The 25,139-nt window shown below is 40.0% G+C and overlaps 2 protein-coding genes across 2 annotated transcripts in view; one reads left to right on the plus strand and one right to left on the minus strand.

Annotated features, from left to right (window-relative positions):
• Window positions 1–25,139, plus strand: part of PKP1 (plakophilin 1) — a 93,649-nt gene that overhangs the window by 65,016 nt on the left and 3,494 nt on the right. The window lies entirely within an intron of this gene.
• TNNT2 (troponin T2, cardiac type) overlaps window positions 5,125–25,139 on the minus strand; it is a gene marked incomplete at its 5' end in the record, with an annotated part of 33,704 nt that continues 13,689 nt past the window's right edge. Inside the window, 7 exons of the mRNA XM_081949178.1 lie at window positions 5,125–5,407; window positions 15,369–15,409; window positions 20,337–20,427; window positions 22,555–22,664; window positions 23,244–23,354; window positions 24,155–24,232; window positions 24,928–25,044. Coding sequence (XP_081805304.1) covers window positions 5,359–5,407; window positions 15,369–15,409; window positions 20,337–20,427; window positions 22,555–22,664; window positions 23,244–23,354; window positions 24,155–24,232; window positions 24,928–25,044 — 597 coding nt within the window. The 3' untranslated portion in view covers window positions 5,125–5,358. The remainder of the gene's footprint in view (window positions 5,408–15,368; window positions 15,410–20,336; window positions 20,428–22,554; window positions 22,665–23,243; window positions 23,355–24,154; window positions 24,233–24,927; window positions 25,045–25,139) is intronic.

A 25,139-nucleotide genomic window follows, 5' to 3' on the forward strand; every position in this document is an offset into this window, starting at 1 on the left:
TTCTGAAAGCAGTTTTGTTCCTCCTTGTATTGATATGTGTATATCTGTAAGAAGAAGGAAAGGAATTTTAAATAGTGTTTAGATTTTTAAATCATATATGAGTCTTGTAAACAGTGCCAATTATTGTTGTTAACTAAGGACTATTTATAGTCCAAATATATACCAACTGAAAATATGGAAGACCTCAGCACCAGAAGGTACATGTATGTTTGACCATAAATTGTAAGAGAAACCAATGTGTTTGTATGAATATATCAAATGTATTCAGTAATATCACCTTGTAAGGCTTAGAAAAATAGTACTTCATCCTCACTTTCACCGTTTTTAAATATTGTTATGCAGAAAAATAAAATAATAATAATAATAAAATACTGTTGCTGCATCTAAAGCCTACATAAGGATAAATGGGGAGTTTTCATATAGGTAATAAATCTTGAGCTGCCTTTTTCAGGGATGCCTGAGCTAGGCACAAAAACTACACTTCTTGCATTTTGTAGAGTTTCATAAAACAGAGGCAAGAGGCAACATGAAAGTACATGACTCAAAAACTAATCTTTTGACTTTAAATGGTTTCAGTGCAGGCTTTCCTTTACATGGCACTTGGCATTAGTTAAGTGAGTTACTTTTTTCTGATTTGTTATGGGGCAAGGGAATAAGGGGTGTTAATAAGGCAATGACTGATTCTGAGAATCATATATTATGCTAGTCCTTCAAAAGCAGAAGTTTCAAAATAGTTAATAATCAGGATGTACCAATGCTTCTAAACACAAGTCACAACAAAGCCAATAAGATGGTTCTCACTGAAACAGAAATATAGAATCATGGGGCTAGAAGAGATCATGGAATTCTGCTAGTCAAAGAAGGCAGGAGATCTTATACCATCCTGGGCATATTATGTCCAGTCCTTGTCTTGAAAACCTCCAGTGATTGGGCACCCACAGCTCCAGTAGGGAAGCTGTTCCATTGTTTAATTATTCTCACTGTCACAAAGTTTCTCTTTAATTCCAGGTCGAATTGCTCTTTAATGAGCCTCCACCCATTGCTTCTTGTTCTGCCCTCATGTGCTTTGGAGAATAACCAAAGAGAATAACCTACGCCCTCTTCTCCGTGACCACTCCTCAAGTACTGGAAGACAGTTGTCATGTCATCCCTAATCTTTCTCTTTGTTATACCTAGTTCCCTTAACAGTTCATTCTATGATTTAGCCTCCAGTCCCCTAATTATCTTTGTTGCTCTTCTTGGCATTCTTTCTACACGTCTTGGCATCTTTTTTGTATCATAGTGACCAGAACTAGATGCAATATTCCAAGTGTGGCCTCACTAATGCAGTATAGAGCAGTATAATCATTTTTTGATGTTGACGCTATCCTTTTGTTGATGCACCCTAGGACTGCATTGACTTTTTTGATGGCTGCAACATACTGCTGGCTCATACTTAAATGGTGGTCCACTAGAATACCTCAAGCTTTGTGTGCCCTTGCCCCTTACCTTTGAGATAGCATCCACTTTCTCAGCAGCTTGATCTCACCAATTCAGAAATGTTCTCTAAATAATACCATCTACATAAAATGATTTTCTTAGGCACCCAGGAAAATGCATCATAGAACAAATTAAGCTGGAATTCTCATTCAAATATCTAATGATCAGATTAATGATCAGTTATATCTTGGGCATCATGTGGAGACCCAAATCCCTTGAGAAGTCCACAGTGTTTGGAAAAGTTAAAAGAAAATGACAACTGGTAAAACAAACTGATTATAACAATTGTAAATCCACCATTAAGAAACCTAGGCCAAAATGGAAAGAGATCATTCTGGATATTACTTATGTCTGTTGTAAAAATGTAGAAAATTTGGTCCTGGTTGCTTTTATCAGAGAATTGAAGACATTACTTGATATTCCTTATGGGTGTGGTTCTAAAAACATGAATAGCTAGATTTATATTTAACTCCCCACCCACCCACCCATCCAACATTCATATTATTTATATGGCAACAGATAATTAAAGCAAGTGAAAAGGCTCCACCGGTTGAGAGTAATTCATGATTATAAAAAAATCACTTTGATAGAATGATACTGACATAATACAGTTTTGTGCCCTATTGAACTAAGCATTTTTTTTCAAATGGAGAAATGTTCATCCATAAACCAGAATTACTCATATTAAACTCTATTTAAAAAGAACCAAAATAAGTTACATTCTTTATTACTGCCCAAGTTCCATTAGTTTTAATACACTTAATGATAAGAAATACATTTCCCTCTGTCTACCTGGCAGCCTGTCTAACTGGAAACATGAAATATAGCTCTATTAGAGCTTCAGATTGTCTAGCATGCAAAGCTTTCTCTATGTCACATTCCAGGTTTTTCTTCCAACCCTGCCTGGATAAGCCAGCTTGTCAAGCACAACAGGAAAAATGTGAGGTTTTAACTTAGTTGTAATGGGTGCAATAATTTAGCAACCAGTTCTTAGAAACCAAACTGAACCTGCTATGTAACACACCTCGGAAGATCACCATGACAAATGTCACAATGACAAATGTCTGACGCTCATTTAAAATTAGTTTTAATAAAGAAACCTCACTCAGGTTCGTGGTTAGTTTACTGCACTAAATGAATTCACTTTGATTTTTGTATCAAAGGAGATGACTACCTCCTTAATCAAAGGCATGAATAAGAGCATGCTGCCAGGACTAGTACCTTCTACATTGCCGATATTTCTTGCAAAGATTCTGAGTATGAAGGACCAGCAACAAGTTCAAAAGAGAAATATAGCCACCAGGACCAGTTTTGAGAACTGTTACTTCTCTTACAGTCTCCAAATCACTAAACGCCATTTTCAATTTTTAGTTGTTTAGTTATCTCATTCCAGACAACACTGGATTTAAAAACAAAATTAACATAACAATAAATACAAAAAGATATACAATAAAAACAATAACTGTGCAAGAAGCTTGTGGCCAGGAGAAAAATGTTAAAAATCCTGCCCAATTTCTCAGAGATTACAGGATCAAACTCATCTCAAGTAACTAGGTATGATTGTGAATCAAACAACTTAACCAGGTCAGACCAGTTAGAGTGCAATGATGAATGAATCCTAGTGACTTTATCCACTTGATACCTAAGATATTCTTAAGTATTGTCATTTAATATGTAAGACGAAAAGAGCAAGTTTTCAGCAATCAGGGCTACATTTCTTGTAATTAGTCACAAGGACTATGATGATCAAAATAATTGTTGCAGATAAGTTGCAGGACTCGGTCACTTGTGTTTTGTGGGGAATTGAAAGATTTGATTCATTTTGTTACCCTTTCGCTATTTGAGAACAAACACAATTTGGGAAGCTTTTATTTTGAAAAGCAATAAGAGATGCCTTCTTATTTAGCTGTTTAAACTCTGTTTCTCTGGGGAGCATAGCAAATATATAGCCTCACACATAGCAGATTCTCAATCTTAATTGATGACTCTGTATTAGCAATTTATTTTGAATATGATTGTACTCAATAATTTATGCAATCAACGGACTTCAGGACAGAGATGAAACAATCCATGGACAACACGAGGAAGTTCCTTTAGGACAATATATTGTCCTATGTCTACTTTCTGACTTAGCTCTCTGGCTAAATTTCAGCCATAGGTCAGAAGATAGTCTGACTGGTATCGCTGGATGAAACTGTGCCAGGAGCTTGGCATCAACAGGCACAATAGAGAGCAAGATGTGATTATGGTAGGGAGAGATAGAAGCAGATGTCAAAGCTCCACCTTGTGTTATATAGAGGAAAATGTTTGACAGCAGTTTTTTTACATCCAAGTTTTAGTTTGGCTACCAAGGATTAGTTTGGCTAATCTCAAGGCTAAAGAAAGTCAGATTTTGTTACTACTTGCATAAATATTAGTCCGAGACATAACACAAAGAAAGAAAGAGTATAAATCTATAACATGATGTTTGTCTGGAAGAAAAGTGCCCAAAGTGCTTGCATGGCCAACTCATTTGAACCCCATGAAGATGTGAGAACTTTGCCAATTGGTTGGTTTCAGCTTCTTCTCTGAACAAACTTTGTTTGCTGAACAAACGTTGCTGCTGCTATTGAAAACAGCAAATTGTTGCTTAGTAAGCAATTGTCTTGAAAATTCCTTGAAGATAGGTTCTAACCCGGGATGGCAAACCTATGGCACACATGCCACAGGTGGCATGCGGAGCCATATCTGAGGGCACGCGAAGAGTTGCCGTATGTCAGTTCTAGCTCACATGTGCGCATTGGCCAGCTGATTTTCGGCCTTCCGGAGGGTGGGGGAGGCCATTTTCACCCTCCCCAGGATTCAAGAAAGCCTCCAGAGCCTGTAGATGACAAAAAACGGGCCCAACAGACTTATCAGAAGTTTGGAAACGAACTTCCGTTAGGCCTGTTAGGCCTGTTAGGCCTGTTTTTTGCCTCCACAGGCTACGGAGGCTGTCCTAAAGCCTGGGGATGGAAAAAAATGGCCCAATGGGCCTACCAGAAGTCCGGAGGCTTCAATGGGGCCTGCACACATGCACAAGGGAAGTTCGGGCTGGTGGTGTTGGGCACGCATGTGTAGGGGGAGGGCCTTGCATTATGGGTGTGGTTGCACACGCATGCAACAGCACCTTTTGGTACCCAAGCAGAAAATGTTTGCCATCACTATTCTAAACTGAAGGGGTATGTGTGTGCGTGTCTGTGTGTGTGTGTTTTGGGGGGGGGGGTCTTGGAGGGAGGTACTGGAGTTCAGAATCCAGTGGGTTGCATGATCCAGAACTTTTATGAAGTACAGTTTGGAAATACCACACATAACCTGGAGAACATGTCGTACATGTTATAAAGTACCATGTGTTTAGAGAGTGTTGCATAAGAACTATCACTAATGCTTTCAAATCTGGGTGATCTCTAAAAATAAGGTTCTTGACAGGATAAATGGACATCTTCCAATAACAAAGCCATTAATAGAAATAAAATTCCAAGCTGGAATGACTTTGTTAAAGGTATGTTCTCTTAGCAATATATATGAAGAATTCCAGGAATAAAGGAAGTCTGTTCCTTTCTATTTGAGATTGTAAAATTACCCAGCAAAAAGCAAATGATAAAATTAGGCAAAGAAAATAATTACAGCTTTTTGAGTTGCTTTATTTACAGACACAAATTTATTAACTTGAGTGACAGGTAATCTGTCCATTTCCATCGTGCAGTGCTGGGGCTGTGCAGTTATAGAGTGAGGCCTTTAGAAAGCAGCTTCTTCTGGGAAATCTAGACAACTTGGTGCATTTATCTGAACCACACAGACTGGGAGAGTGGATCAAATGTATTGAATGGCTGTCTTCAGAGTCTAGACAGGAAACACATTTCACTTCCATCGGCCACCAACCACAGGCTTTCCACGGGCAGCCTTGGAGCTATTGTGAAAGGAAAAAACAAATAAGGAATTTATGTGAGGTGTTTTTTTTTTCTTTGCAAATGTCTCAACAAAGCAAAGGGGAGTAGGGAGAAATGGTCTGGTTCTACTGTTGCTTTAAACAGAGGGCACAAAGAGAGGTTCTTTTCACAAGGGTTCTTTTTTGAGCTCTCAGCAGAATCCTTTCAGAGATTTGGCCCAGCCCATTTGTCCTCAGAAGGCGGACAAATGGCCCTGAAGGAAGAGCAAGTGCACAGTAAAAACACATCATGTTTAATGCATAAGAAGATGAGACTTCTGTGCTGAGGAAATGGAACCCTAAGGGGGAAATCAGTTTATGCCTTAAAAGCCATAACCATACCCAAGACTTCAAGATGATTCTCATCCTCTAATGAGCCTTGGGAACTATAATTTTATGAGGGAAGTGGGGCTAATTAATTTTCAGCATTTTCTCCAAATACAATTCTATACTACACTAATGGGATATTTTTTTTACAGGAAGATGTTAAATGCTGCAGCATGGATTAATCTGTTCCTTTTGCTAAAATTGTGAGGAATGTATGTTAAAAAGTATTTTCTTTTACAATGAGTATGAGGTTAAAGGAGGCTTGTGCCAGTAGACATTATATATAATGTGGCCTTGCAAGGAATGATTATACTCAACTGCAAATCAATATTGCTTTGTAAATTTGTGCTTTCCAGTATGTTTTTCCACTTGTTTCTGATTAAGCTAGAAAATAGGTTGTTACTTCCAATTAAATCAATGCTCAATAGTTGACTGAAGGGCCAAATAGGACTAAGATTATCAATGTTGAACTCTTTTCAAGTTTAAGGCAAAAGGAGACTAGAGGGAGATAAGATAAAATGGTATCCTGCCCCATACATCCCTTTGGCCGACTCGCTCACACAGAGAGGGACTCCTCTGGGTGCCGTCCACTAGGTTGTGCCAGCGGGCAACGCCCAGGGGAAGGGCCTTCTCTGTGATGGGCCCGACCCTCTGGAATGACCTTCCCCCTGACATTAGAACGACTACGGACCTCCGCTCCTTCCACCGGAAACTCAAAACCCACCTGTTTCATCTAGCCGGCCTGGCCTAATTCCAGCTTTCCCTCCTCAGTTTGTATTTTTAAATTTTATGGTTTGGTTTTAAGGTTTAAGTTTTTAATTCTTATAAATTTGTACAGGGGATATTTAATTCAATTTTAGTTATGTATATTATCGAGTGTATGGTTTTTAAATTTGTACCTGTACACCGCCCCGAGTCCCTTCGGGGAGAGGGGGCGGTCTAGAAGTTTAATAAATTAAATTAAATTAATAAAGGGGTCAGCAGTGTTATAATAATTAATTTATTTTAATTCTGGTTTTCATAAGGTATGCTACTTTATAATTATTTCTTTACTTATTTGTACATTTATTAAAATATTTATTTCTTACCATAAAAAACATATAAGCTCTTAAATAACAGGTTGCCCTGGAGATTATCTACCAACCTTACAGAATAATTTCATTTTGATAAAATATACCAGAGGAAACCCTGTATCTTTCATTAGCTCTCCTCTTTAAAGTATTCATTAAGTCCTCTCAAATTAAATTGGAAAGAAGTGGGATATTAGCAAAATTAGAGAATAACTGGAATTAATATACCATTATCCCAGGTTGTTAAAAAGAATAAGTAAAAGCGTAAAAGAAGTAGTGATATGAAATATTTTGTAATTCTGCCTGGATTGATGCTGCAGCAAACAATTGGTAACTTCCTACACAGCCATGGGAAGTCTTACTAAGTGTTGTTGTGGAGAAAAAGAGGAGGATGCTTATTGCCTTGAGTTTCTTATAAAGTAATAAAGAGGTGATTTAAAAAATGAATAAATAAACTTTTATCACAAGTCAACTGATCACCATTATCACTATGACCATATTGAAAAAAGATTTCTGGCATTATTAATTGGAAAGGAGCAAAAAGGTTTTCTTTAACCAACTAAAGAATACATTTAGCTTCCTAAAATAAAGAGATCACATTGCTTCTTCCTGTAACCAGGATTGCTGGTAACTATAATAAGAAGCCACTGTGTTTTCTTTTGTCACCTAGTGATCCTCTTAGATCTGCTTTCCCACCTGATGCATGTTATAAGTTGATAATTATTTGTTTTCCACACTGGCAAATAGAACTTCTACAAGCACGTTTTGCCAAGAAAGCAAGCTTCATGAATTTTCATTCATTTTCAATAACCAAGATATAAATCAGTGTTTCTCAAACTTGGCTGTCAGGGGAATTCTAGAAGTTGAAGCCACACATCTTAAAAGTTGCCAAATTTGAGAGACAATGGTATAAATTGACATATATACAGTGGGGCAAAAAAGTATTTAGTCAACCACCAATTGTGCAAGTTCTCCCACTTAAAAAGATGAGAGAGGCCTGTAATTGGCATCATAGGTAGACCTCAACTGTGAGAGACAAAATGTAAAAAAAAAAAGACCAAACAATCACATTGGCTGATTTGGAAATAATTTATTTGCAAATTATGCTGGAAAATAAGTATTTGGTCAGTATCAAAAGTTCATCTCAATATTTCATTATATATCCTTTGTTGGCAATGACAGAGGTCAAACGTTTTCTGTAAGTCTTCACAAGGTTGGCACACACTGTTGCTGGTATGTTGGCCCATTCCTCCATGCAGATCTCCTCTAAAGCAGTGATGTTTTGGGGCTGTCGCTGGGCAACACGGACTTTCAACTCCCTCCAAAGGTTTTCTATGGGGTTGAGATCTGGAGACTGGCTAGGCCACTCCAGGACCTTCTTACGAAGCCACTCCTTCATTGCCCGGGCAGTATGTTTGGAATCATTGTCATGTTAAAAGACCCAGCCACGTTTCATCTTCAATGCCCTTGCTGATGGAAGGAGGTTTGCACTCAAAATCTCACAATACATGGCCCCATTCATTCTGTCCTGTACACAGATCAGTCGTCCTAGTCCCTTTGCAGAAAAACAGCCCCAAAGCATGATGTTGCCACCCCCGTGCTTCACAGTAGGTATGGTGTTCTTTGGATGCAACTCAGCATTCTCTCTCCTCCAAACACGACGAGTTGTGTTTCTACCAAACAGTTCTATTTTGGTTTCATCTGACCATATGACATTCTCCCAATCCTCTTCTGGATCATTCAAATGCTCTCTAGCAAACTTCAGATGGGCCCGGACATGGACTGACTTAAGCAGGGGGACACGTCTGGCACTGCAGGATCTGAGTCCCTGGCGGCGTAGTGTGTTACTGATGGTAGCCTTTGTTACGTTGGTCCCAGCTCTCTGCAGGTCATTCACTAGGTCCCCCCGTGTGATCCTGGGATTTTTGCTCACCGTTCTTGGGATCATTTTGAGCCCACGGGGTGAGATCTTGCGTGGAGCCCCAGATCGAGGGAGATTATCAGTGGTCTTGTATGTCTTCCATTTTCTAATTATTGCTCCCACAATTGATTTGTTCACACCAAGCTGCTTGCCTATTGCAGGTTCAGTCTTCCCAGCCTGGTGCAGGTCTACAATTTTGTTTCTGGTGTCCTTTGACAGCTCTTTGGTCTTCACCATAGTGGAGTTTGGAGTGTGACTGTTTGAGGTTGTGGACAGGTGTCTTTTATACTGATGACAAGTTCGAACGGGTGCCATTGATACAGGTAATGAGTGCAGGACAGAGGAGCCTCCTAAAGAAGAAGGTACAGGTCTGAGAGAGCCAGAAATCTTGCTTGTTTGTAGGTGACCAAATACTTATTTTCCACCATAATTTGCAAATAAATTATTTCCAAATCAGCCAATGTGATTGTTTGGTCTTTTTTTTACATTTTGTCTCTCACAGTTGAGGTCTACCTATGATGTCAATTACAGGCCTCTCTCATCTTTTTAAGTGGGAGAACTTGCACAATTGGTGGTTGACTAAATACTTTTTTGCCCCACTGTAACTGTTTCCCTGTGTATGTACTCCTTAGTGAGTTGTGTAACCCTGGGAACCGAAAATGGTGCCCAGCTATACCTTAGTCCTTGGTACTAGAGATTGTGGGGATTGGTCCTGAATATCTAGAGAATTTCAGGTTGAGAAAGAATACTAAATGGGATTTTGCTATCCAGTTTTAACCCTGAGCATTCCCTTAGGTGGATCGTTCTGTAAACAAAATTGCACGGTGTTTTGTGCATAGGCCATGCGTGAGCCATTCGGAAAACATTTTAAAGAGCAAGAATGCAATGTCGCTGAAGCAAGCTAAAGATATCATCCATCTTTAGATTGGCTGTGAAAAACCAACTAGGAAATATATAAACATTTGGTTTAATTCTTTACCCTCCCTGTCTAGCCAATACATTTGTCTTGTTTCTCTGAAAGGGCAACAGCTGTTCCTAAATTTGAGAGCAGATTAAGAATGATATTTACTAACCTGAAAAGATTCGCAGAGATTTCCCAGATTACCATTAGCCTCTAGTACTTATTTTTGCCAGTCCTATAACCTTATCTTTTATTGATCTGACAAAATTACTCTTTCCTCCACTTTCTATAGCAGCCCAGGCTCCCTGTATCAGCTTCCAGAGCATCCTCAGATCATACTATCAAATTTGGAAGGTAGAGAGGAAATATCAGTGTTCAATGGCAGAAAACCCCTGACTCTTCCCTGATTATCCAGGAATAAAACTGAAATCAGAGTGTAAAAAGCATTGCATAAAACCAAAGTTGGCCATCAATAGAGATAGATAAGAAATCAGAATTTGCTGTAAAACCAAAGATAACATAGAGTGATGCTTAAAGCCATTCCTTTAAGTATTTGCACAATGCAAACTCGCACAGCAGATCAATACACCCCAAAGGGCACAACATGCTACTTACCCTTTCCTGAAATAAATGAGGAGACAAAAGAAGAAATATAGTTTAGTAGTGCTCAGTAGATTAGTCTAATCAATACGTTTTATTTGATGAATCTAAAAAGGCCACCAGAAATCAAGACATTCCTAATCAAGATGCCATTTGTTTATTATTTATTTATTTATTTTATTTATTTCTTAGATTTTTAGACCGCCCCCTCTCCCAAAAAGGGACTCGGAGCGGTGTACAGTCAATGCAAATAAAATACAGTCATAACAATAAAATACATTTAAAATACATTTGGAGGGGGAGATAGGCTGTACAAGAAATAAATATATTCTAACCCTAAAAACATCCCAATTAAAACCCCAAACCCAATTAAAATAAAATAAATCCCCGGGAGGTAAAAACTAAGAAAGTGCCAGGCCAGCTGATTGAAATAGGTGAGTCTTTAACTTTTGACGGAAGGAACGGAGGTCGGTGGTAGTTCGAATGTCTGGGGGGAGGTCATTCCAGAGGGTTGGGCCCATCACAGAGAAGGACCTACTCCTAGGTGTCGCCCGCTGGCATTGCCTAGCGGACGGCACCAGGAGGAGCCCCTCCCTGTGTGAGCGAATAGGTCGCAGGGACGTGTGTGGTAGGATGCGATCCTGCAGATAACTAGGTCCTATGCCATGGAGCGCTTTAAAGATGGTGATCAATACCTTGAAACGCACCTGAAAGGCCACAGGTAGCCAGTGCAGCTCGCGCAGGAGAGGTGTTACGTGGGAGTAACGTGTACTCCCCATAATAACCCACACGGCTGCGTTCTGAACTAGCTGCAGTCTCCCGATGCGTCCCAAGGGAAGCCCCATGTAGAGGGCATTGCAGTAGTCCAGGCGAGACGTCACCAGCGCATGAGTGACCGTGCGCAGGGCACTCCGGTCCAGTAGGGGGCGCAATTGGCGCACCAGGCGAACCTGGTGGAACGCCCCCCTTGCCACGGCTGCCACATGGTCCTCCATTGACAGCCGGGCATCAAGGAGGACGCCCAAATTGTGCGCCCGCTCCACAGGGGACAGTTGTTCGCCCCCTATGGCCAGCGATGGAGTCAGCTGGCTGAACCGAGGTGCCGGTACCCACAGCCACTCAGTCTTGCAGGGGTTGAGTTTGAGTCTGTTGTCACCCATCCAGACCCCGACGGCTTCCAAACACCGGGACATCACTTCAACAGCCTCGTTGGGGTGGTTTGGGGTTGAAATGTACAGCTGAGTATCATCAGCGTACAGGTGGTACTCAACCCCAAAACCACGGATGATCTCACCCAGCGGCTTCACATATGCGTTGAACAGGAGAGGCGAGAGGACCGACCCCTGTGGCACCCCACAAGTGAGTGGCCTCAGGGACGACCTCTGCCCCCCTGTCAACACACATTGCTTCCGGTCGGAGAGGTAGGAGCCGAACCACCGCAAAACGGTGCCTCCGACTCCCATCCCCTCCAACCGGCGCAATAGGATACCATGGTCGATGGTATCAAAAGCCGCTGAGAGATCTAATAGGACCAGGATAGAGGAACAACCCCTATCTCTGGCCCTCCAGAGATCATCAACCAACGCGACCAAGCGTTTCTGAGTTGAAATAGGAACCTAGAACTATTCCGGTCTACAAGCAGCTATATTTGTCACTCACATCAATAAGAGAAACAATGTCCATATAAAGATAAAAAGTATCAAGAGTTTCCACTTGGTGTAGACTTACTCCTACAATCTATGCATATAACATCAAGGAGATTTTAGCCTCTTTGAGCCTTTATTCCCCATCTCCAAACTGAGACTCATAGCCAAGGAAAATGGAAAGATATCAATGTTGGCTGATAGTTCATAATTGAGTAGAATAGTTCTGACATATCAGATAAGACACATAATGTTCTGGGTCTTAGAAAATGAATTATATGATCCCAAGGTGAGGAATGGTTTCTACTTCAAAGCTGAATTTTGACACCACATAGTGTGGTAAAACTGAACAGAAGCAAGCCATGCCATAGAAAAGTATCAGAAATGCATCTTAATTAATGCAGTTTTCTTGCACTTAGTATGGAGGTGCAGTGAAAGAATGAGAAAAATGACGTTCTGTGAGAAACTAATGATGTTCAGGGATGAAAAGAAAAATAGCTTCAGGAGCTGCAAAGGAACTTAGTGAAAACTGCAGCTGGAGAAGGAAAATTAGAAATGAACATGAAGAAATAGAGAAAAATGTGGCAGTAGGCATAAGATCAACAAATTGGATTGGGATGGGAAAGAATAAAACATAAGGAGAAGAGACCAAGCTGTCTCTTCTCAGATGTATTTGACTATAATGTCTGTAATGGTTTAGAACAGCGATGGCGAACCTTTTTTGGCTCACGTGCCACAAGTGGGGGGAGCGCAGGGGGGTCATGTGTGGGCATGTTGCACCCATAATGCAATGCGCGACCTCCCCAGTGTGCATGCGCGCACAACACGTGTGACCCCCCCATTTTACATGCTTTTTTCACCCTCCCCAGGCTCCAGAGGCTTTATAGGAGCCTTGGGAGGGCGAAAAGAGCTTCCCCTGCCCCCCCCGGAGGCCCTCCGGAGGCTTCAGGGACCGTCCGGAGGCTTCCCTGAAGCCTTCGGAACGCGTAAAATTACCCTCCGAGCAAACCGGAAGTGATTTCCGGTTTGCTCGGAGGGTTGTTTTAGGCGTTCGGAAGGCTTCAGGGATGGTCCGGACGCTTCCCTGACGCCTTTGGAGCGTTTAAAACAACCCTCCGAACAAACCAGAAGTGACTTCCGGTTTGCTCGGAGGGTCGTTTTAAGCGTTCCGAAGGCTTCAGGGATGGTCCGGAGACTTCCCTGATGCCTTCAGAGCGTTTAAAACAACCCTCAGAGCAAACTGGAAGTGACTTCCGGTTTGCTCGGAGGGTCGTTTTAAGCGTTCTGAAGACTTCAGGGACCTTCAGGAGGCTTCCCTGAAGCCTCCAGAGCAGTCAAAACGAACCTCTGAGCAAACCTGAAGTCCGTTCCCGAACTTCTGGTTTGCCCGTAGTGCTGGGTTTTTGCACTCTGGAGGCTTCAGGGAAGCTCATGAAGCCTCCGGAGGGCCTCCAGGCGGGCGGGGGAGGCTGTTTTCGCCCTCCCCAAGCTCCTTTAAATCCTTTTGAGCTTGGGGAGGGCCAAAAATGGCTTTTAAAAAGGGTGAACCCAGCTGGCCAGGGCGCACATGCACGCTGGTCAGCTGACAGGGCAGCGCCTCGCGTGCCCTGACAAATGGCTCCACATGCCACCTGTGGCACGTGTGCCATAGGTTTGCCATCACTGGTTTAGAACAAGGGTGTCAAACTAAAGGCCCATGGCCTGGATCCAGTCCATTGGGTGCTTACATGTGGCCCATGGGGCTGCCCTGGAAAAAACAACAACGGACTTGCCCATGGTGCCTCTGCCAGCAAAAACAGACCTTGGAAGGGTCACTGGTGGCCCTCCCACATTCCATTTCTGCAGGCAGAGGGTTGCAGGAGGCCATTGCAGGCAAAAAGGCAACTCAGGAGCCCAATTTTGCTGGCAGAGCACTCAGGCCATCACAGGCACCCCCAAGATGAGTGATGTTGAGCTGGCCATGCTCCCCCTGCCCTACAGAGGTCAAACACAACCCTGATGCAGCCCTCAATGAAATCAACTTTGACATCCCTGGCTTAGAATTTTGAGAGTTATAATCCAACTTTATTGGAGAATACCAAATTGTTTGGGAGTGGATCTAGTCCAGTGGTGATTTTCAATTTTTTTAGAACCTCTTCTGTAGGTGTGGCCTGCTTTGTGGGAGTGGTTTGCCGGCCATGTGACTGTGGGAGTGTCTTGGCAGTCATGTGACTGGGTGGGCATGGCCAACTTGTAAAATGTGGTGAAATTCACTTAAAAATGCTCTTGCTTAGCAACCAAAATGTTGGCTCAGAAACTCTGGCATTTGAAGCATGCAAGTCTTAAAGCTGTCAATTTACAAAACTCTTGCATCCCTAACCCTTTAGGGAAAAAAACTCCCAGGAGTGTTCACTTGACAGCTTTAAGACTTGTGGACTTCAACTCCCAGAATTCCTCCTCCAGTCATGTTGGCTCAGGAACTCTGGCATTGAAGCATGCAAGTCTTAAAGCTGTCAATTTACAAAACTCTTGCATCCCTAACCCTTTAGGGAAAAAAACTCCCAGGAGTGTTCACTTGACAGCTTTAAGACTTGTGGACTTCAACTCCCAGAATTCCTCCTCCAGTCATGTTGGCTCAGGAACTCTGGCATTGAAGTGTGCAAGTCTTAAATCTGTCAAGTTACAAGACCCTTGCACCCCTAACCCTTTAGAAAAAAACCCCAGGGGTGTTCAAACTTGGCAGCTTTAAGACTTGTGGACTTCAACTTCCAGAATTCCTCCTCTCACTCTTCATCTTGATGATGGGTGGACGGGCGGGAGGAGGGAGCTGGAACCGGTTCTAAATGGCACTGTAGATTTGTGGAACCTCTTCTATAGAAGAGGTTACAACTGGCAGGAACCCACCCCTGATCTAGTCAAATAATTGGAAAAGATCCACTAATGGCAAAGATAGGATATTGTTGCATCGAAAATTGTTTCACTCCCATGGGAGCCTTCTTGATCTCACTCTTTCATAAAAAATTTAATGACCCTCCTACACCCAATATGTAGAATAAATAATAATGGGAAAACAAAATTTATAAAAATGGTAGACAGAAGAGAAAGTGATAAAGCTCAATTGAAATAAGTGACAAAGAAATTAAATAAGAAAAGCAATGGCACTTAAAAAAAGTAGCAGTGAATGATATAAGTTGCAAATAGTAGAAGTGCTTCATTCAAGACACCTGAATACCAAGCTGCAGAAGGTGTTGTCTTCATTTATTAGCCTTGGGTTGCAACAACAGGAAAGGCAAGAAATGAAGAGCAAAGGATTAGTAGAAATGAATGAAGCAGAACGGGAAAAGAAATAAAAAGAAGACAAAAAAGAGAGCACACTTTAAAGCTGGAAAGATTTGTGAAGTGCAAAGGAAAAAAAAGAGATAAATAAATGTGGAAGATCTACTGGGAGTGCTTGATGCTATGAAACATGATGGACCTTTTACTACATGTTCTGAGTACTTACACCTTTTGATGATCACTAATGCGGTTCCGTAGAACATTAATCTGGAAGAAAAATAAATAGGTAATGATGTTTCAAGAAGAAGAAAGCATGGGAGCTACTGTGTCAGCACAGTATGAAGCCAAGAAAAGAACACAGACATTGATTATCCCCAATAGTCAGAAAGGCTTGCAGGCGGTAGCAGATGTGGAAGTGAGAACCAGAAACATATTTGGTTGCTTTATGTTTATTTATCTCCATCCTTATTTCCCTTTTTTATTATATCAGTGTAACTTTTTCTTACAATATGCCTTCTTTCAATGAAGAGGAGATTTAAATTCAGTTGCCTGCTCTTCTAATCTCTGAGGGCTTCATTTTTCATATTGCTTCTCCATGTTTCCATTGAGATTTTTTCTAACAACAGAATGGTAGGTGAATATTCTCCTTTCAGAAGCTTAAAAGGAAAGCTCTGCTATTTGTGGCAGGATCTGCATTTCTTCAAACTGTACTTCCTTTAGCACAGCTCCACAGTATTCTTCATTTTGAACATTATGCATTTTCTCTGTACAACCATGTCCTCTTCATGGAGATCACTCAAAGCATTCATAAATATGGGAGCAATGCTAATAATGCCACAAAACTAAGTTGCATTGCTATGTGGGAAATTGAAATGTCAGCCAGTCATAATGTGTGTCGATTAAGTTTCAGAATTCCGAAAAGGAGAAATTGCAAAGCAACTAAAGATACATATACAACAGGAACAAACAATTTAATGTTAGTTAACCTACAACATTTCTAATAATTTGAGATACATAATGAAGTTAACAAGAAAAGAAACGTTCATTGCCCAAAGCAAAAGAATCACCTTACTTTTATTTAGGACAGTGGTTCTTAACCTTCTCAATGCCATGATCCTTTAATGCAGTTCCTCATGTTGTGGTAACCCCCAACCATAAAATTGGTGTCTCAGTTCCTAAGACCATCGAAAATATGTGTTTTCCAATGGTCTTAGGCGACCCCTGTGAAAGGGTCGCTCGACTCCCAAAGGGGTCCCGACACACAGATTGAGAACCACTGATTTAGGAGAAGGATCAAAGATTGGAGTAAAAGAAAGGGAGAACTGGAAAAACAATATTTGTTTAGTTAGGCTAGGCTGCTTAGTTGCTGCTGCTTCTGGTACAGAGTTCCAATTAGAAAAGAAAGCTTCCAAAAGATTTTTCATGTCCATAGCCTTGATGGCTGAAAAGAGAAAAGGCTGCATGACCTCACGAGACTTAAACTTGATTATAGGAATCAAACCAAGCAGGCAAACATGCCAAAGAACAACAAAGTTATCTGAAAAGGTATTGATAGCATCCAGACTTCACAGGGACATTGGAGGACACTATCGAGAGCAGCAAGTTGCATACATAGCTCCACACCATAGATGATGTTTCCAGGAAACAGGCTATACTTACTACTTGCTTAACTCATCACAGCGTGCAGTAAGTAAGGAAATCTGGTTAGGGTTAGAGAAAGGAGAATATTATAGCCTTTCATGAATAAATCCATACTTTTTTTTTAACTTTCACCATCTGAACCTCTGGAGAATTCAGCCATTTCTAAGCATTGATTAGTTCCTATCTTTGTGTCTCTCCTGAATTATTATTGCAGTTTGCTGCCTAGTTTCCTAACTCTGCCTAACCCTCTGTTTTGTGGGTTAAGTCCAGAATTGCATGGTCTCTATAGGCTTGGATCTCTCCCAATTGCCCCCCCCCCTTTTTGCCAATTCTTAAAGTAGCTGAATATATGGGTGTATTACTAGTTTAAACTGCTGGTGCTGACTTTCTACATCCATAAAAATGCCACTCAATCATAATATTTGTGCAGGCTTGGGTCACTTATGCAATCAGGATGACTTAATTTTCTCTTATCTTAGAATAGGCACCTTGCATTTCAAAGCTTTCTTCCATCTAGCTCGCACTCATTAGAATTTACTCCATCTTAAGCAATGTAATTTTAATATATTTAAATATTTGTAAGGCTTTTATGAAGCTAGAAGAACTTTTCATGACAATACTTGTCAGTGATTTAAATTATGACACTACTGGGATTAGATATTGATTATATTAACACTGGTTTATGCCATGCTGTGTTTTTATTGCTTTTTTGTTTAGATCACAGATAGTATAAGTGAATATCAAATGAAAATACTATTAATAAAAAAGTATGAAACTTGTATGTATCCAATTCTCAATGGCTCAAAAAGGAAATTATAATTAAACATTTTAAAAAATGGCAAGCAATTTTTATTGGCGATGTAGTAAAGTGTTTCACTCTCCTTCACCAAAGGCTGAATGAAGAGCTCATTACTTCTATAAACATTAAAACATTTGCAAAGGAACTATTAAAAGAAACACAGAAATGGTGATCCTGAGAAAAAAATCTTAAATATTCATTTATTGATACCTGAATAACACCAATATCCATGAGGAGAAGGAGTGAGATAGCTGTTCATAAATGTTAAGAGCAAATTCATTTTTATAATAGAATAGAATAGAATAACAGAGTTGGAAGGGACCTTCTAGTCCAATCCCCTGCTTAGGCAGGAAACCCTATACCACTTCAGACACATGGTTAGAAGACATCTTCTTAAAAACTTCCAGTGTTGGAACATTCACAACTTCTGGAGCAGAAGTTGTATTCAGCAGGTTCTGAACAGTTATAAGAGAAACTGTAGAGGAAATTTTAAGTAGTTCGGAGAACTGGTAAATACCACTTCTGACTGGCCCCACCCCCATCTATTCTCTACCTCCCGAGTCCCAGCTGATCGGGAGGGAATGGGGATTTTGCAGTAACCTTCTCCTGGAGTGGGGTGGGAATGCCACACCCACCAAGCCATATTACACCCACCAAGCCATACTACGCCCACCAAGCCATGTCCACAGAACCTGTAGTAAAAAAAATTCAATCCCACCAGTGTTCTGGAGGCAAGTTGTTTCACTGATTAATTGTTCTGTCAGTAAATTTCTCCTTATTTCTAAGTGGTTTTTCTCCTTGATTAGTTTCCACCCACTGCTTCTTGTTCTGCCCTCAGGTGCCTTGGAGAATAGCTTGACTCCCTCTTCTTTGAGGCAACCCCTGAGATATTGAAACACTGCTATCATGTCTCCCCTAGTCCTTCTTTCTATTAAACTAGACATACCCAGTTCCTGCAACCATTCTTCATATGTTTTAGCCTCCAGTCCCCTAATCAGAAGTGGCAGTGGTGAGAGGATCCACCCACCCTCATACACGAGTGAACTGGTAGGAAACAGCTTAGCAACCCACCATTTCCCCTAATCATCTTTGTTGTTCTTCTCTGCACTCTTTCTAGAGTCTCTTTTTGATATAAATTCTTATGTAGGTAAAATGGATCTCTAAAGGCAGAAGTTAGAAGTATCTTGAGGTTTGTAGGAAACCTCACGTTTGCAAAATGGGCCTTCAGACTTGCAAGATTCTGTTAATGGAGCTTTACAATGAATTTGTTTCCTATCTAGTCTGCCTGGGAAAGCTGACATCCATTTTGCAAGTCTGAAAATTCAAATCTCCTACTGCCACTTTTACAACCTGAAAAGCTAGGGAGGGTTTCTTCTCCACCTCTTTCCCTGCGCATTGCGCAATGTGGGCTAGGCCCCCTCTTATCTCACCGTTATCTAGGCAACATTTTTTACCCCATTTCTCAAGGCCTTTCCCCTACTCCTATGCCTAAAATATACTTTGCTAACCTGGGGTGCCCACATATATTGGGAGTACAAATCTTAGAATTCCCCTTGCCAATGAGAAATATTGATAATTATAGTCCAAGCATAAATAAAACTAGTCAGGTCGGGGAAAGCAGGTTTAAACTATTTTCCCACCTATTAAACTGTATCCACTTGAAGCACAGAAGTAACTTCACTCATGTAAAGAGATCCTCAGTGCTGACTTACGATGTTGGTTCCAAATGGAAATAAATCTAAATTGTCATTCAGGTGAGTCATGTCAGATTACTCATGCCTGTCTGTTCTTGTTTGGTGAAAAAATAGGTCATTTTGTAGTGAAAATAAATAAGGAGGGGAGTAAATACCAAGGTTGTGTTGAAAGCTTGTCCATTTTCGTTTCCAGTAGTGACTTCAGTGCAAAGAAAATATGACTAGAACACCCAAATGAGGAAAATATTCAACTTTCTCTGAGATCAATCATCAACATGATTCCTTCTGTCCATTCTGCTTCAGTCCACCCATTTCCTGATTGATATTTCTTACTCACAGAAATGTGAATAATACCAGCCAATGAAAGATTTTGTCATTAACAGTATTTCATGAAGGCATGACACAATAATATTCCTCAAAGCAAGGAAAGTTAATTGAGCATAAAAGCAATTCTTTTCCTTCCTGGATCAGTTGCACAGGTGATCCCAGCCAATTAGGGATCATGTATTTAAAAGAATAACCGTCTTCCCATTTAACTCCCTTGTGATAATTACAGAGAGGGGTGGAAACACTGCTCTACTTGTTGGGGGATTGCTTTGTGGCTTTAAAAACAGTTACGAAAACTTTTGCACTGTACAAATGGCAGTACTGAATCACAGGCCTGTGTTCAGCTGTACAGCAAGTTTTATTGAGACATCTGCAATCATTTACTGACAGCTCATTTCCAGGTCAAATGGAAAAATTCTTTGGGCAGATAACTCTCCCAAGATAACTTTTATGGATGCAAAGCTTGCATTTGTGTCCTGTAGAATTTGTACATTGTTAACACGATAGTCGGATCTGCATGACTACAGATCTTTTAATAATGCATGCTGCTACATTGACATAATTTGACTTCAATAATGAAAATGTTCTCAAAAGTTTTTTAAAAAGTTCTACAAAGCTCCCCAAAGATCTAATATTTCTCCTTTAATTTCACTGTCTTAGTAAGAAGTGACATTTGGTTACCCTATACAGAATCCAGAGCTGTAAAGAAATTGATATCAATGCTCAGTCTTACCTCATATTTCTGCCTTTTGAACTTTTCCTGTAAATCAAATTTCTCAGCCTCAAGATCATGAATGCTCTGCCACAGTTCCTTGGCCTTTTCCCTGGTTTGAGAAGACATGACATTAGTAAAAGTACTAGTCATGTTAGTTCTAAATTAAGTGAAATACATAATGGAAGCCTGTTGGTCTAGATGTTGCTCCCATAGCTAGCATGGCCATTCATCATAGCAGAAGGGACGATGGAGATTGTATTGCATTCTAATTTAATGAGTTCATATGCTGACTGGTTTTTCAGAATTCAGCTTTTGGGTAAGTAGGGAACAGCCTGAACAAACCAGTGTAGCAGTATCTAAGATGGTAAACAGTATTCAGTGGTTGGTTCCTTGGGATAACCTTGTAAGAAGCACTTGCTTCCTCACATTTTCTGGCCCATATAAAAGTCCAATCCTATAGAGGAAAACCTGACAACCTCTTATTTCCTTCTTTTTCGTCAGTCTACACATCTGGCTCTTGTGATCTGGAAATCACAACTCCTAAAAGCCCATGTAAACCATAGAAGGATTGTAGAAGCAATTCATACAAAGGTCCTCTTAAACCTTGAAGTCTGAAGCACTTTCCAAACATTGGGAACTTTGATATTAGTGAACTCTTGTCTCATGGCAAGTTGGCCATGGCAAATTGTCCCATGGAGATTTCTTTATTTATTTATATGAATTTGTCAAACAAAAATGAGAACAAAAATAAGAGAATAAAAATACAAAGACAGGGACGATAGGCATGTTAGTGCACTTTTGCACGCCCCCTCTACTGACCACTTAAGTATGAAGTAAGGTCCACGGAAGTTAATTTGTGACTGAAACTGTGACTAGTTTTCAAACAATAGACTAATTTGTACTACCTCTTTAAGAGGTAGAGAATTATTCCCTCCCCTTAATTATTATGGAAAGAAGACTAAAACAAACAATCAAAAAAAGGAAAATGAGAATCTCTCCATCATTATTTCTGTAATGTGATCCACCCTTGGCAGGACACGGTGTTTTCTAAAACCCTCAACCAGTCGCTTGAAGTTGTGTATTTTTCTATGTGATCTTTGCACCCTCTAGCGGTCTTTTCTTTTTAGCTCAGATGCCAGCAATACTGTACATTCTTCGGCCTGAAGCCCAACCAGTCATCATTACAATTATGTAGCATCTATTTAAGATATAATCCTGCTGGCATCTCTTAAGGCAAATTGTGGGCAGTCAAACCGACAATTCTGTTTAACGAACTGTAAACATGTCAAAACCCTGATCAATTACACGATGAGAAAAACATTAGTGTACACTAACCCTGACTTGGGAAAAATTAAAGTGTCTCTTGACTTGACCTTGACTTCTGGTGGACTTTATGAACACATCCCTATTGTCTTCATGGCAACTACACAGAAGTAGTTTGCTACTGCTTTCTTCCAGGGTTTTTTTTTTTTTTACTTCCCAGTGTAAACCTCTGCCCTGGACTTCCATGATGATTTCAATCTAAATATTAACAAGATTTGATTCTATTCAGCTTTATTAAAACCAAAGTTTTTTGGCCATTTGCTTAGGGAACTCTAATATGTATTAACATTTTAACACCAGCTTGGCTTTGTACTTTGCCTACATTGGAGTTAAATTTGCCATGCTGCAGTTAAACAATTTCTGGAAGACCATAGATTTCTCACCCCTTTTCAGAGACTGAGTGTATGTTTACTTTTATTATACCTTTAGAGCAGGGATGTCAAACTGGCGGATGCATCACATGCAGACCACGCCCACCCCAATTCCACTAAGGGGGAAAACATTGCGATATGTCACGTGACAGCAATGTAACGCCCAGGGTTTGACACCTCTGTTCTAGAGTATTTCTTACACCATTTGTCCCCCAATATTCTACAGCCATGCAAAACTGCTTGGTATGCATCAATATAACCAAAGTAAATAGGATTTGCAGTTATTTATCTTTGGACTAGAAAATGGTTCATCAGCAGCTCTTTTTTGGTTGTAACATGTTCATGCCATCCTCTGAGAGAGAGTGACATTAGTGACAGAAATTAGACTACATTTGCTTTGTGCACAGCCATACACCATATCTAAGAAACAGAAGAAATGGCAGGTAAAATCCAGTTTTCATTTCATTTCTTGCTTTCCACTCCTGAAGAAAAGAAGACCCTCCAGCAATGTCTTCTGACTAAGGAATGAGCTCCCCTCTCACCTCAATTTGTCTTCATTCAAATGATCAATATTCAAGGGTTTACGGCGCTCAGTGAGGATCTTTTTCTTCTTTTCCCGCTCTGTTTGTTTTTTCCCACTTTTCTTCTCTGTCTAAAGAAACCAATTCATGAGTGACATCAGTGGCTGTCCAGTTCAGCCAAATTGCTTCTCTCCAGTGGTGAATCTGAGAAGTCACCTATGCATTAAATGGCCTTTCACGGGCAAAATGTTATGTGGATTAAAACTAAAGATTAAAAAAAGTTTCAAAGGGAAAGCATTGCAAGTATAAAATTATTTTTATATATCAGTGCAGATCTTTCCAAGGGAAGAGGGAAGATGCTGAGTTCAAAATTTGTGAATTTTGACCTTCACTTGCTTGACAAAGCACAGCAGTTCCTCCAAGCATATCTTTTGTTTAAAGGACCAGGTAAATCAAATCCAGTTCAAAAGTTTTTAAAAAAAGAAGAATTAACATAATTGGGGAGGAGAGGCTTTGAATTTGTAGTTAGAAACTGGATAATTAGAATGTGGATAGCAAATAGCTCAGATTGCATCATTTTATACTCAGATATAATGTACTTCTGTTTAAATGACAAGTATTTGTGAAATGTGCCATCATCCATATAATTTAATATATACACAGTTTATACAACTTTTTTTTGCAATGGACTGCAATGGACTGTTGCCTACCTTCTGAAGGTAGCCTCCAAAATGAAGCATGTTGGAGAAAGCTTTTTTCTTCCTCTCATCCTCTTCAGCCCGCTTCCTGGCTTCCTCTTCCTCTTTTCGAGCTCTCTCTTCCTACCAAAAAAGGAGACGTTGATTTCAGAAGGATAGAGAATGTATAATAAAGTCAAATGTTTACCCAATAAATGCCACTAAGAAGACGATAGCAAATAAATGCAGTCTAATTCTTGCCATAGCCAGAACAGTGATAACTCTGAATTAATTTTTGTTTAAGTTGTCCAACTGCACCAAAAGACAATTAGAAAAAGATTTAATAGTTACAATTGGCTTTTCTCTCTATGAATTGAATAGCATTAGGTTTAAGATTCCAATTCTCAGAAAAAGAATTGAAGGATCAGACTGGATGTACAAAACTCTTACAGAACCAAATATCAATGGGACAAGAATTGTCATGAATTTTCAACACTGCAAAAGCTATCAGTTATCATATTTGCAAGTATAGACAGTAATTGGTCAATTATTACCAGCTGATGAAATTTAGCACTTTATTTTTTATAAATATAGCAATTTATATTGTCATACATCTAACACCATCCTTTTCTCTGAATTAAAAAAAAATCAAATGAATAGTGTATCGTGTGGTATTTAATCATATCATTATACAATAACTATGGGACAATAGTTATCAAAGCCAGTGGTCACCTCCCAAAACAGTTCAGCTTGATGTTGAGTTAAAGATTAATGTGAAAACAATTCAGTTATGTTTTGTCAAGTCAGTGTGAATGGAATATTAAGCATTAACCCAGAATGTTTGCTATGACTGATATTATTGATAACTATTTAGAGTGAGAATAGAAAATTACTTCCACTAGTAACACTTAGGAAACTACACCACAAATGTTGGATAGACTCACAGCCAGACGGGCCTGACGTTCCTTCTCCCGCTCACTACGGATCCGTTGTTGTTCAGCTCGTTCAGCTCGTCGCTGCTCCTATATAAAGCAAGCTTAATTTTTAATATATCTTCCTGAACAGTGGCCCAATCATTTAGGATTCATGTTAAAATTTGATACTGTCAATGTAGAAGGGACAAGAACTATTGCACTTGCAGTACAATTTTGCCAGTTCAATTGAAGTGGCATAAAAGTTATTGTTGTAGATAAATCAAGACATTAATTGCAAATCATTTCTTCTAGCAATAAAGATGGTATATTATAACTACTGTCCTGAATGTACTTACTAAGGACATAAATTTCTCTATGAATATTATTTCTTACTAGAAATGTATAGAATTGCTTTAGCAATAAAGATCTGCAATTTTCTTTCCAGTTTAATACAACAGTCCCCAACTTTTCTGCTCCATGAACCAGCAGTGGTGGCAGTGATGGGGGGGAGGGGATGGTTTCACCTGTGCACCAACTCTTGCACAAATTAAGCTTTGTGTACTCGCACACTCGCCTGCCGCTTGTGCGGTCCAGTTCTCTTCCCTATTAAGAAGAATTGTGCCTAGAATTACATGTTGTTATAATCATCAATTCAGAAGCTGTCAATAAATCCAATCTTGATGCTATGTATGAACAACTGCAAAATCAGTGACTTTGACAGTTAAATCATTAGTAAGAGGATTAGGAGAATTGGGTCTGACCATAAAGAGTGTCTAAATGAAAAGTATGAAATTCCAACATACAATTCTGTCCTTGAGGAAGATCAGCTCTTCTTCTTCCTTCTTTCGATTCTCAAAATGAGCCTCAATTAGAGCTTGTAATTCATTCAGATCTTTTTCCATTCGCTTCCTGTGAATATCCTGCAGGGCAACAAAAGCATGAGCAAGATTTGGCACTGTTCTCTCAAGGACCTCTAGTGGTAAGAAAGAACTAGTTTGGGCCCTGGCAATGGCCT

This window comes from Natrix helvetica, assembly GCF_964273705.1.
Source record: "Natrix helvetica genome assembly, chromosome: 3".
Classification (NCBI taxonomy): domain Eukaryota; kingdom Metazoa; phylum Chordata; class Lepidosauria; order Squamata; family Natricidae; genus Natrix; species Natrix helvetica.